Raw genomic sequence first — 14,158 nt, 5'->3', positions numbered from 1 at the left:
CCCAATAATTGCATTCCTTGCAATCAAAGGGAATCGAACCCGTGACCTTGGCTCTGATACCAATTGTATGACCGAGTGCTTACCGCTTTACCAAAAGCTATAGCTAGTAGTAATGGTGCAACTCAAATCTTTTAAACCGCACAGCAGCTCAAGCACCACGGTTCGATCGCTCTACCAAGTAAGGACAATTATTGCACCCAACAGAAATATATACAATTGAGAGGGAAGGCTGGGGAAAATTATATTAATATTGGTGGTTGTGTGTACATTGTATATTTTTATTTGTCACAAAGAGGTGCAATTGGAATTAAAATAGTTATATAGAACTAAAAAAGGCAACCAAATTGAATGATCGACAGCCATTAATGAAACTTGATGTGGACACTCATAAAATTGACAAAATCCAAAAACTAAAAGCAATTGAGATATATGGGAAGGAATTTTACTTTTGTCTAAAAATATATAACTTTCAACAAAGGGGAAATTTTCCAAGCTTCAAAAGTTGCACAGTCAATGTAAATTGGAGGAAAAACGAACACTTATATTTTAATTTAAAAATATGAACTCAATTTTTTAAAATCATTCATATTATATATAACTCTTTACAATTTTAGTTATGTGAATTGACATATTTTGGGTTTTATTTTTGGAACTTGTCAATACTTATTTCATACAATAATTTGGATTTTTTTTTGTTTTCTTCTTTTTCGTCTGATGTCACTAAATCAACCAAATATTTCACCGATTATCTCCTATGTGAATCACATAGCGAGTTATATTATACACATTAAAATTCTTTCAAACAAAATAATTAAAGAAAAACAATACATTTTTTCCACTCATTTTACAATATCGAGTGTCAGTTTTGTTTTATTTAATCCCTTCGTTTTTGTTATAGATTTATTTTAGTATGTGCAACAAGGTTTATTCTCGCTACAAAAATTATGTAGATGGGTACCAAATACATAATACACACACAGGGGCGGAGGCAGGCTATCATTCACCCGGGCTTTTTAGCCCGGGTATTACAAAAAAATTTTAAAAAATCTATATGTAATTTTTTTTATAATTTTGGATAAATTTGATATTAACCCGGATAGATCAATTTAAAATATTAAAGAATTTTGGAGTTTAAAAATCTAGCCCGAGTATAATCGGATTCTTGGCTCCGTCACTGACACACAGACACATGGCTTGAAAGTAGATTATGAAAGAGGGCACCAAATGTGAGTGTCACGTAGACTGTAGTTATGCAGGAGCACGCTTTATTAAAAAAGAAGACCACCCCACCCCTTCGATGCATGGAAAGTATGCATGCAACTTTCTAGCTCGTTAAGGAATTTGGAAAGTAGACGGGCACTTTTGTGATGTATAAGCCTCCTGCGAGTGCGGGAGATTTGGGTCTTCTTAGTTATTTTACAAAAGAAAATCCAGATTTGCTCCAACAATCCATAAATCTTTGCCAGCTAGCTTTTGTCCTCTTCACAACAAATATAATGTTTTCATGCATATACACGTCTGTATATTGTTTTAAGTTGTGTGTTAAAAAACGAATGTAGACACAGACAGACAGACAGTTGGGGGGAAAAAGGTCAGCCGTACGAGCATCCAAGGCAAATGGGCATATATAAAGTAAAGTGGGAAAAGGGTGGTTATATTATATTGTGATTTGTGTTACGTACACGGGTGGTGTGAGTTTGCCAAGAAACCAAATCTTCTCCCCATCTCACAAATATAATGTTATTTTCCAGATTCTGGAACGGGACAAGCTTCTCAGTCAATTACAAAAATATATATATATATATATATATATATATATATATTCATGAATATATGTGGTGGCTTTGATAGATATAATTTAAAAAAATTTAGAAAGAAATTATGAAATGGGGAAAGTAGCTTTTTTGTTAAAATTACTTGCACGTATCGCTTACAAACGACGCATTCCTTCCTTTTCTACACTTATTTATTTTTGTTTTCTTATATGAATACCAATCCCAAAAGTTAGCACATACGAATTGTCACTTGTTGTAGGACCCTAATTAATTAATAGCTACACACAACATATATTTGGTCTTTTTCTCATCCAACTCCTACAAGTACCCTTCATTACCTGGTTTGGAATAGTTCATTTTTATACAAAAAGTTATAAAGGTAATACAACAAAAAAAAAAAATTAACATGCAAGTCTCTTTCCTTTTAGACCCAAAACTTCACGGGAGATCGTCGTACAGATCAATTTTGTGATATATATTTTCTATCAAACTCGACTTATTAAAAAGGAGTGAGTCTCATGTGAGACCGTCTCACGGATCATAATCTGTGAGACGGGTCAACCCTACCCATATTCACAATAAAAAGTAATACTCTTAGCATAAAAAATAAGAGTGAGTCTCATGTGAGACCGTCTCACGGATCTTAATCTGTGAGACAGGTCAACCCTACTCATATTCACAATAAAAAGTAATACTCTTAACATAAAAAATACTAATACTTTTTCATGGATGATCCAAATAAAATATCCGTCTCACAAATATGAGTACATGACCCGTAAGGACGTCTCACACAAGTTTTTGTCAAAAAATAATATTTTTTTTATGGATGACCCAAATAAGAGATCCGTCTCACAAATACGACCCGTGAGATCGTCTCACACAAGTTTTTGTCCTAAAAAATATGTGTGCGTGAAAGCGGCTCCAAGTTAAAAAAGAAAAAAACTAAATTCATCAAACCGATCTACCTCGTGTGTGCGTGTATGCATAACATATGAATTTTATTTTTGTTATTATTTAAAAATGCTTATTTGGGTTAATATTTCTCCAAAAAAAAAATGCAAATTTTAAAAAGATTCAACTAGATTTTCGGGGCCGACATAATTCAAACAAATTAATTGGGTGGGGCTACACTCCTTTTACTCGTATTGGACTTTGAGTAACACTTGTACGTTAGTGGCATTGGGCTGAAAATCATGCAAAAAGCCTGATTCACCTAGCCCGTTTGACACCTAGATCAATTTTGTAATGTTTTCATTCGATTCGTTCTAAACTTTTAACATGGATAAATATTTAATTTAGATTTTTATATAATTTATAAAACTTTAGCGATATTCAATATAAACTTTTGTATAGTTTTAAAAAACCATGTGATATTCAAACTTGACTTTTACACACTTCACAAAAATATTTAGGTATTCAAAATATCAATATAGTTTTACTGACTTCATAAAATTCTATTAAGTACAAGAATTAAAACATAACATAAAAATATAAATCGTCAAAAAATATTTTGTATTCGTCCTAAATATTTGAATGGATATTTAATCGAGAATTATATCAAACTCACATATTAAATTTTATTTTTATTAAACATAATATAAATACGAACACTGAGTAATTCATTCTTTCTCCTCCACATGTTTTTTTTATTTGGAATTTTTAAAAACATATTTTATTATTGCTAACAATAGTTTAAAATTAAAATTATTAGCATTATTCATTTTATTTTTTAATTTTGGTATTAAAACTTTATTTTAATTTTGAATATATGTGTGTGTGTGTGTGTGTGATACATTAATATAGTTTTAAAATTTTATGAACATGAGCATATATAAGGATAATTATAATATTTTAACATACATATTCTTTATTTTCAGGCATAAATAATTGTCTTGTTTATTTTTTGTTTTACATATATTTTCAAAAACAAAATTGATATATATTTTCATACAAAATTTACTCAAACTGAATGAATCATTTTAAATTTGATTATTTATTAATATTAAAATTATTGTTACATATTTTTTAAAAGTATTAATTAAATTAATACGTGTAATTAATTTGAATAATTGAAGTTTGATTGCAATAAAATTAGTACTGAATTATTTATCATTTTTATCAAATTATATCAATAAGTAAAAATTATTTATATTGATATAAAAAAATATTTTAAATAAATAAAATATATTCGTGTTCAAATTTTAGTTTAAAGAAATTTAAAAAAATCACAATTATATATATTAAAATCCACAGTCTTCTATAAAAAAAAATTCGTCTCATGCAAAATAAATCAACAAGATCCTGTAAAAATCTTTAGAAATATGTAGGATTCTACAAATTGCAGGTATCTTGTGAGACGATCTCACGATTATTTATTTGTAAGACGATCTCACGAATATTTATTTATGAGACGGTGGTCAACTTTGCTCATATTTACAATAATAAACATTATTTTTGGCCAAAAATTAATACTTCAATGTGTGACCCAAATAAAATATATGTCTCATAAAATTGACTTGTGAGACCGTATAACAAATTCTTTTGTTTTCTACAAATCGGTAGAAATCTATCGACTCCACAAAAGTTTTTTATTTAAAAAAATCCGCAAATCTTTGAACCTTTAATTGGTATTAATGCAGTTAATTTATATCTATTAGTGAATCGTGACACACGTGATGTATGTATTCTAAAAAATAAATAGTGAATTAGTTTATGAAAAATTGAAAATAAAATTATATTTTTTAAATTGAAATGGTAGAAGATAAAAAAAAAATTAAGAATAAAATTACTATAATATAGTAAAGTCATATAGTCAGTTTGATATTTCTTAAATTGAAATGGTAGAAGATAAAAAAAAAAAAATTAAATTACTATAATATAGTAAAGTCATATAGTCAGTTTGATAAGATTGTTGGTGTTTTATACAAATCCAAAATTACACTATATGACTCTATATAATTAGTGAAGGATACGTTGAATTATATGTAGTAATTAATGACTATATAAATTGCTCTTCTTTTTTTTTTGGAAGCGATAATACGAAATACTTTTAAAAATCAAATTGTGTGTTGCACAGTAACACTTTCAATTATCTTTCATCGGTTTCTTGTTCATGTATATTTGTTGCTACGATAGTCAGATCTAATGAGACCGGTCGTCTCCAATCAAAATATTACAACATATTTACATAGATACAGTTTGTATTAAAATAGATAATTTTCGCGTCAAAATCAAAATTAATCTTCAACTCATTTACTGCAAACTTTTTACTGAAAGGTATATTCTCAAATTATATTTTTAACAAAAATTAAACACTATGAAGTTTCTTAGGAACTTGTTCATGATAAACACTCCAAAGCACCTTCACAATTCTTGTAGTTGATCATTATCTCGATTTTATTTAGGTTATAATTCATGCTACCTTAAAAATAGCACTTTAATGTTAAATCCAATGGTCTAAATTGATTTGGACACGTGAGATATATAAAAATACTACTTGGATGCATTAGCTTATCCATAATTTAAATTTCACATTACATTTTGGAAACTTATTTAATTCATTTGAAATTTAGTAAACCAAACAACCCTCAAAAGTTGACAGTGGATCTATAAGTCTTTCCCGTATCATAATCAGCAGGTATAACATCAGTAGCCACAATAGTCTTGCCGGAACCGCCTCCGGAAGTCAACCGCATCGAAAACGGCGGCTGCAGGCCTGATCCCACGTTCAACCTCCACACAGAACCCCAAGATCTCTGCATGGGACGCCACGCGCCACCGTAACCCGCCTGTTTCAGCTCGACTTTGGAGAGACCATACCCATTTTCGAATAAAATGAGTACCGCGAAGTAATTTTGGTTGGAGCCGGCGTCGACCCGAAACGCCACAGATACGCCATGAAAGTTGCATGCTACTCTGAAAGATTCAGTGTATGTTAGAAATTAATTTACTTGTTGGATAGACCAAACAAATTATTTTTTTTATATGTTTTATTATGTTTTCTCAGATATAACATAGACCATAAATTAAATATATTAATACACATTATATATTTATAGCACAAGTACAACTTACAAGCAATTCTTAAATTTTAATATATCCATGCGTCTATTAAAATTGTTCTTATAATTCAAGGGGTGGAAAAATTTCGAATGAATATTTGAGTATCGAAATGCTAAAAAGATATTAATTTAGTCAAAATCATCAAAGTTATTACGGCCAAAGGAGATTTTAATTTTCAGACATGCGCGTATTTGAATGAACTGATAACCTCTTATATTTTATATCTTGAATTCCCACACTCCTAAGCTGACCAGCTTCGCCGGAATTCGACATGGTTCCGAACGAAGTGCCGCTTAAATCAAATTGAATCGACTGCGGGTCACAGCCGGGGCACTCGTCCGTTACAACCACGGTCACGGGGTTCCCGGAGCAAGCTCTATGCGTTGTACATTTCACCTGAATAAATGAAGAAAATAATTATGATAATTTCTTTCATACACACAGGAAGACTTATTTTACTTTGAATGAAGTACTTTATGGATTGGGAGAGACCTGATAACATAACCCACATCCCGCGCCGGAGTTGAAAAGAGAAGAAGCGGCGGCCGTTATCAGGGAAGAATACGGCGGCGTCGAAACATCATTTTCGTACCCGCATGCACCCCCTAATTATATTATTCAATATGAAATTAACAAAAAGATTAATCAAAGTATACACATTAATTATCATGTGAAAAATGTATGATGAAGTAAATAATTTTAAATTGAGGGGGGAAACAATCTTATTCGAGGAATGCGTTAATTTTATTAATTAGGGTTTCCTATTAACGGTTTACCACTACTTCCTGCGCCATAGGGATCCCCGTACCAACTAGCTCGCGCGGTAGACCATCCCGACTCGGTCTGAATTCTTGACACATTTAGGAGCTTTGGATTGAAACAATAGCACAAGTTTGGTACGACAAATAAGATTGTTGCTAAGTATGCTAAAAGAGAATAACGCGAAGTTAAGGCCATGAGATATATTCAAGAGTCGGAGGGGATACGTCGGATATAGCTATAAGCTTGATCATTGTTAGTGGATGTCCAAACCCTATTTATAGCGACTCCATATGCACTTTGCATTCACAAAGAATTTAATATAAAATGTCAATTCATACAAATTATCGCTATAAATAATTAATCAGATGTCGGGCACATGTGCATTCCCGATAGGAAATAGGATTTTGAGTTCGTGTAATTAATTTGGCTGTTTGCGCGAACGTACAGTCAACATAATCTCTCTGCATACATATGCCATTTCTGAAATTGAAATTTAACATGTTCTTGGTTTTGAGCACGAATTAAGTAATTTGAAATGGTTTGAAACTTTAATTTTCAATAACAAAACTTAATAATTTGTCTAATTATTTAGCCTAAATTGTACTTAGAACCCGTGCAATACTATTTTTTTTTATTACAACACACGCGGGGAGAGGATTAGCCGGTTCCGTGGGTCCGTGCAATACTATTAAAAAAGAAGTTATTGAATGTTTGCAGCATGAAAAGCATAATAATGTTGGGGCCTTGTGTTTGTTACTTACACGGCCCATTTTAAATCGTCATTTTGGGCCCACATAGAATTTTTCCAAAACAAAAATCCTTTTTTTTTCTCGGAAGGGTACAAAATTTGAGCCATCAACGTAAAGAAAACCGCCGTTAAGTGGGCCGTTAATGTCGGTTATTGACCGTTGGTCATTAAAATAATCTCACGTGTTCGCCCCGTTACGACGGTTAGAGCTTTGAAATTGGTACAAAGTCCACGTGGACGTCGCATTCGAAGTTAAACATAGAAGCCATAATGTAAGGCGAGAATTAGGGTTTTCATTTTTCATCTTCATCACGTATTTTTCACGAGTAATATTTTAAGATAAATATATTTAAAATTTCAGCAATTAAATAACTATTTAAAAATTAACAGAAATTATATATATGATATACGCAAAAATTCGAATTGAGGCATATTCCTATAAGTAGAAACATTTTTGGGTAATTCTTGGCCAAGATTTGAACAATGGGTCGTTCCAATGTCATCATCATCTCCAATTATATTTAATTTGTGTGTTTTGCCGGAAATCTTTTGATTGAAGTTGATATACAAATTAATTATAAGTGAAAATTTTATAGTCAATCATAAAACTGATTCGTTGTGCCAACACCTTCTATTGGTGTAATGACACACTAGTAGAAAAATCGGATTTTATTTTGACAGGCGTTATTTCGGCAATAATAAATTACGAAATAATACAATACCAATAACTTCAGTAACATAAACATCTTCCAATTAGTGAAAAACATAGATTCGTTTTCATGTTAAAGCAAAACGTTGCACCCCATTTGTAGTAAAGAAAAAGAGCAGGTCTCTTGTACAATGGTCTCACGAATTTTTATCTGTGAGATGAGTCAACCCTACCGATATTCACAATAAAAATTAATACTATTAGCATAAAAAGTAATATTTTTTTCATAAATAACCCAAATATAAGATCTGTCTAACAAAATACGGCTCGTGAGACCGTCTCACACAAATTTTTGCCACATAAAAAAAATTATATGTTCCTTAAAATATCAGTCTTTTACTTGACTATTCGATCGATTGCCGATCATAACAATATATTTACAAAATTTTGGCTAAAATTCCACTCCAATTCAACAAAATGCAATTTCAGTGAAATATATTTCATGTTTCCGTGATTTCTGATAAATTTTTCATATACTTTTGCACACAATTGATCAATGTCATATGAAATTTGTTGAAGAAATCTCTGATAGCAGACAACACAAAATCTTTGAAAATGTAGACTGGGAATCGATTAATTTGTCCAGGGGATCTGCACATATCCGTGGATATGATTATACTAATATAAACATATGGTTTGGAGTTTTTATATAGATAAATGTGGAGTAAAGTCTAATCTCGTTAGCAAATTAAGCCTCCAATTCACGTGGCTTTCATTATCAATAGGAGATCGACCGTGACTAATTTCAATTTTTTATTTTATTTTTTGTTCTTACTTTTCGATCAATTTGTCATAAGGAATCCGAATAAATTTCATTTACGGCCGATTTATAATTAAAAAAATTCAATAATTTCACAATTATACGAGTACGTTAAGGCTGAGGCTCTGAGACTTGTTGGTTTCAGATTCGACTCTCGCTGATTGCTGGTAGTTTTCTTAATTTATTGAGATAAATTTATTTGTTTCTTTGTATTTTCTTTGCCCGAGATAAGTAATAGATAGTTCAATTATACATTTATAGTCCGTAACAAAATCATCCTTGTACTATAATTTTTTTTTTTAAAGTGAGAAACTTTATTGATGTGCGTACCAAAAGCTTTGATTTTGAGATTCTTAAAAATCCAAAATTCCTGTTTTTTCTTCACTCATCCCAATATCAACAAATTATATAAGGCTCAATTACTTAGAACTTGAGATTTTTTAATTTACAAAAAAATGAAAAATGATGTTCTGAGTTAATTCAACTAGCCCAAGAAAACACCCTCATGGTAAAACCATCGGGCTAGGCTGATTATAGGTGGCACTGTTCTCCAAACCTATTGTAGCCCAATAATGTAGACCAGGAATGTGAGCCTTTGGCCCATTAATAAACCCTAAATCTGTCGTTATTTTGAGTATATCTATATCATATTATTACATTTGAGACTCTTAGAGTACTTAAATTTTAGTGTCATAATCTATTTTAATAATTATATATATTAATAACATGTTAAAATTTTAATATAAATTATAGGTAGTTTAGTAGATACAGTCTTTGTTTCTTAAACAACAAGAAGTATGTTCAATTCCTATTATCATATTTTTATTTTCTTTCTGTTTTCTATTTTTCATTCATATATCATTACAGTGTATAATATCTCATTATTTATTATAATTATATTTTAATCTTCATTTAAATATAAACTAAATTAATTATAAAAAATATTGCGCATGCGAGCAACGCGTGCGTCGATGCATTAATATACATGATTGACAAACGTACGTACACATGAAAGTCTGATGTGTCAGGCTTAACAAACTAACTTTGGTAATGATTAATAAATTGGACTGTGTATTTTGTCAGACGATTTTACATTTATTTATTTATGAGATAAATATTTTTGTTTAGGTGTCCCAACTAGAATGTCCGTCATAGAAAAATGACTTAAAATAATTTCAGATGAGTTTTTGTGATAAAATTTTTTTTATTTTAAAATAATCACCATTAAGTTTGTTGCTTCTTCAACGGCATCGCTGTACTTTAAAATTAATATCTCGTTGTTGGTATTTTATGATTTTAAGATTCACAACATGTCGACTAACAAAATACCAAAATATTTTAAGTTTTATCTTTTAAAAAATACCCAAATACCATATTATTTATATATGTAACTTAACTTGTTAGAATCGATGAATGTCAGCTTATTTGACTTATTTAAATGGACAAATTGAAAGCATTCCCAAAATCAAATGTATTGATCCAACGCAACCTAATAGTTGAATCTTTTCTGGGGGAATTTGATCGCTCCCAATAAAAGTTTGAACCGTTATGTGTTTCAATATTGAAATTTAAGGCATGTAATTGTCAATTTTTTGAGTAATATTTTTTTGAGACGATCTATATTTTTAAGACGAATCGACTCGATGCATATTTTTCATAAAAAATAATACTTTTGACGATAATATCATCTTGTATATATTGTCAGCCTTATTTTAATCTAATTTGGTTTATAATGTCACCATTACGTAATAAAATCATTATTAATACAATAATAAGATCTAAAAAAAATGAAGATAAACAAGCTGTAAACGCACATAGGAACCGATCCAAAGACCATTCGGGCCGCAGGCCCATATCAGTGATAGGCTATCCTGTCATGGGCCCTATTTTAATGATGAAAGTTTCATGGTGTCGAATTTTTGTGGGCCTGTATAGGGAAATCCATTACTTTTACAACCAAACAAATTGGGCCCACCATTTCCCAGAAATATGGTGGTGAAATGTTTGCACTAGCTTTCCTCAACTGCATTCAATCATCGACACTTTATTCAAGGATAAATTATTAATACTTGAATAAATTTCTACGTGGGCCCACATTATTTTTGGAAAAGCTCATGTTTCAGAACTCACCCTACTTGTGGTTTGTGAATATGCATCAATTCAATCGTGTGACACCATCAGTGTATCGAATCGACACGAAAATTACTCGAATCAAACAGATCAAGTTCGAAAAAATAAAGTTTTTCGAGCTAATCTATCAGAAAAAACTAACTTATACAAGTTGGATAAGTCGATGTGAATCACCACTTGAAGTTTATTTTAAGTATAATTATATATTGATTTTAAATAATTTGTGTTCCTTTCGTCGGTAGTATATATTTATATATAATAATTAAAACAATAGAGTAGCAATAAATGGTAAAGGAATAGTAGAAATCTTGAGTGGTCCCGTGTGAATTAAAAGGGCACATGGAAGAGCCGAGTTGAGTGTGTGGGGATGATCTTCTTTAAGGAAACACCAAAAGTACGCCACAATTGTTTCCTTCCCCCGTAGATAAAGTGCTTTTTTTTATATAAAAAATTATATATATTATAATAATTAATTTATTGATTTCCATGTTCTAATTTCATATGTCATTAGTTCAAATTTTGACGAGGTAAAATTATAATTTTCAAAAAAAAATTATACATATAATAATATTTATTGAAAAGCCCAACTTGATCGCGCTAGAGAGAGATCAAACACTATTTTTTGGCCTAATCTAGCAGTGGGGTACGTGTATAATTACTTGAGCTCTACTTTTTCAATCGGAATAAACCCTAAAACTATGCAGATTGAAATATTATGAATTTTTATCTGTCAGACATATCAACCTTTACGATATTCATAATAAAATATAAACTTTATATTTCTTTTTTCATTCATCCCAAATATATATATATATAGTCCGATTTCCATGTTTAATATTATTTTGTCAAACTATCATCATCATTAAATACATGAACTACTTCAAGCAATTCTCATCTCTAATTTAAAAATTTTATTAAATAAGAGTAAAATGAGAAATTTCGAGCACTAGTTAAAATAATGTGGCTATGGATGAAAATATTGTATATCTCCCAATATATAATTTGATATCATGGTTACAAATCGGTCGAATGATGTAACTATTAACTTATTTTTAAAAACGGACAACGGAGACAAAAAAAGTTAGGTCCGATTATTCGTATATATCGTTCTTTTGCGAGTTTTAACTATTTCCCCGTAGGCCAAAATGCATCTCACCCGAAGGGTCGACAATAACACAATCCCACCTTCATGAAAATACAAAAAATTGAAATCCAAACTTCGAAGACTTCACATATAAAAGTGCACGTACATAAATTAAAAACACGAGTGTACAAGATTATTAATTAACTTCAGATTGATTTTTTCAATCTGTGTGCCAGAGGCGTAGTCAGAAATATTTAATATGATGGGCAAAAATTTATTTGGAAGTATATTACCAGGCAATAAGCCAGCTTTGGCCCCAACTACCATCCGCCTCTGGTCCCGGCCATTTTGCGGACTTTTGTTTAAAAGGTTAAAAGTTACTCATACTCCATTTCTCACCCTAAAAATGACTGATGCGCCCGACTATGTTAAGGCAACTGCTGGTACGAAGTTGACCGGTGTCCCATGTTATATTTATGAGTCCTGATTTTAACCTTTTTCCACCACTCCACTGTCGGGGAAATTTACGCTCACTGTCACGTGTACTGCGTGTTCCACACCTTTCCCATCTCTACGAAAGTTCATTTTTGCGCAATAATTAAATTGATTGCTTAAAGTTTTGATTAGTGAGTTTTAATGTATCTTGTGAATCTTAAATGTGTAGAAACAAAAAGAGTAATTTATCTTTTCGTAATTAGTTAAACAGAAATATAAGAAATTATTTATAATATTTATGGTTATCGGATAGCGTGTTATAATGTTCCCTATCTCTGACCTCGTTATCTTGTTTACTTCTAAGGATAAATTAAATGACTCTCTAAAAAGAACGAACAAATATATCTAATTGATCCACCGTAGATGTCGCTTACAGTTTAATTCTTTATGATTTAACACAATGTATTATTCTGGATTTTATATGGACTTCTTCTAAAAATATTTGTTTTTTTAATCGCGTACGACGATATGCGTGGTGAATTCAAGTTAACGTAGAATTTGGATAAATCCAATTGTCATTTCAAATATTTTTTTTTTTCCAATTTTTCCGCTCCAAACGCAACACAATGTTCTTTTTTCGTTAAAAGCGTATACGAGATTGTGATCTTGTTCAACAAAACTTCACAAATCATTCGCAAAGCTGAAGATGTGAATGCAAGAGTGAATGCTGTCCGTTTTCGAACCTATTCCCGCGAATCATTCTACGACTATCGATGATATATTATAGTGGTTTCAGGCATGCTTTGCATATTCGTAGATTAAAATGTCTTGATGATTTGACAAAAGTTGTTTCAGTGTCATATATAGATATAATTTAGCTACATTCTATCTAGATCGTGCTTATCAATGACGTGACAATTATTTATTGAATGTGGTGAACATATTCAAAATTGTACATCCAATATACGAGAGCTATCTTATCGATGAGTACGATAAGTAAACTTCATTCAAGTTCGGCCTCAACATTATAGAAACTAACCGCGACCCCGTCGCAAGAACATCCAGCCAAAAAATCAATGAATGATCACAAAAGAATCATGAAGATAATTAATAATTTTTGCATAATTGAGGTACAAGAAAAAGATTGATCAGTACTCTAGGTAACAGGAGTGTACCAAGCCAATACAATCCATTTATTTTGCCCATAAATAGGGTACTAGAAAATTAACACGTATGTGAAGGAATTAAATTGACATAGTGAATCAATTAATCAACCCGATCGACTATAGGTTTAATCTTGTTTGTTAGTTACCACATCAATTAATACATATTATATTATGACAAATACGATCATATAAAAATATTGAACGACTACAATCAAACCGATCGATTTGATCTAATTGAGAGCTGCAAAAATCAATAATTTTTCTATAATATAAGTTTTAAATAATTATTATTTATGTCAACGATTAATTAATTTAGTATATGCCATCAATTTTTTTTGGAGCAACATGATTTGCCCTGTTTAAAAGCAAACATTAAGAAGTGATTAAAAAAAATAGGATCGTGGTAGTGAAATTAACACTATATAATGCTGAATAATTTTAATTACTTGGTTCACAAAGACTTTTGCTTTGATATAATATTTTAATAATGATTAAGTCTATTCCCGTCGTTTTTCTAAACAATAAAA

General features: G+C 30.7%; 1 protein-coding gene across 1 annotated transcript; it reads right to left on the bottom strand.

Moving 5' to 3' along the window:
- Nucleotides 1-5,257: 5,257 nt before the first annotated feature.
- On the bottom strand, nt 5,258-6,842 carry LOC140813714 (expansin-B15-like). The gene is made up of 4 exons (XM_073172372.1): nt 6,614-6,842; nt 6,330-6,442; nt 6,046-6,233; nt 5,258-5,690 (listed from the first exon to the last, which is right to left on the bottom strand). The coding sequence occupies exons 1-4, from the start codon at nt 6,792-6,794 to the stop codon at nt 5,363-5,365; spliced, it is 810 nt and encodes a 269-aa protein (XP_073028473.1). The 5' UTR covers nt 6,795-6,842; the 3' UTR covers nt 5,258-5,362.
- Between the last annotated feature and the right edge of the window lie 7,316 nt (nt 6,843-14,158).

This window comes from Primulina eburnea, chromosome 1, assembly GCF_022965805.1.
Source record: "Primulina eburnea isolate SZY01 chromosome 1, ASM2296580v1, whole genome shotgun sequence".
Classification (NCBI taxonomy): domain Eukaryota; kingdom Viridiplantae; phylum Streptophyta; class Magnoliopsida; order Lamiales; family Gesneriaceae; genus Primulina; species Primulina eburnea.
The sequence above is the reverse complement of the archived record's forward strand: the minus strand, read 5'-3'. Positions and strand labels throughout refer to the sequence as shown.

Bases quoted from the DNA above. Each gene is read 5' to 3' on its own strand.
- LOC140813714 (XM_073172372.1), bottom strand. From the start codon at position 6,794: ATGGCCTTAACTTCGCGTTATTCTCTTTTAGCATACTTAGCAACAATC. The intron at 6,234-6,329 runs GTCTCTCCCAAT...TCATTTATTCAG, and splicing joins GATGTGGGTTATGTTATCAG to GTGAAATGTACAACGCATAG. The intron at 5,691-6,045 runs GTTATCAGTTCA...TGAATCTTTCAG, and splicing joins CAAGATATAAAATATAAGAG to AGTAGCATGCAACTTTCATG.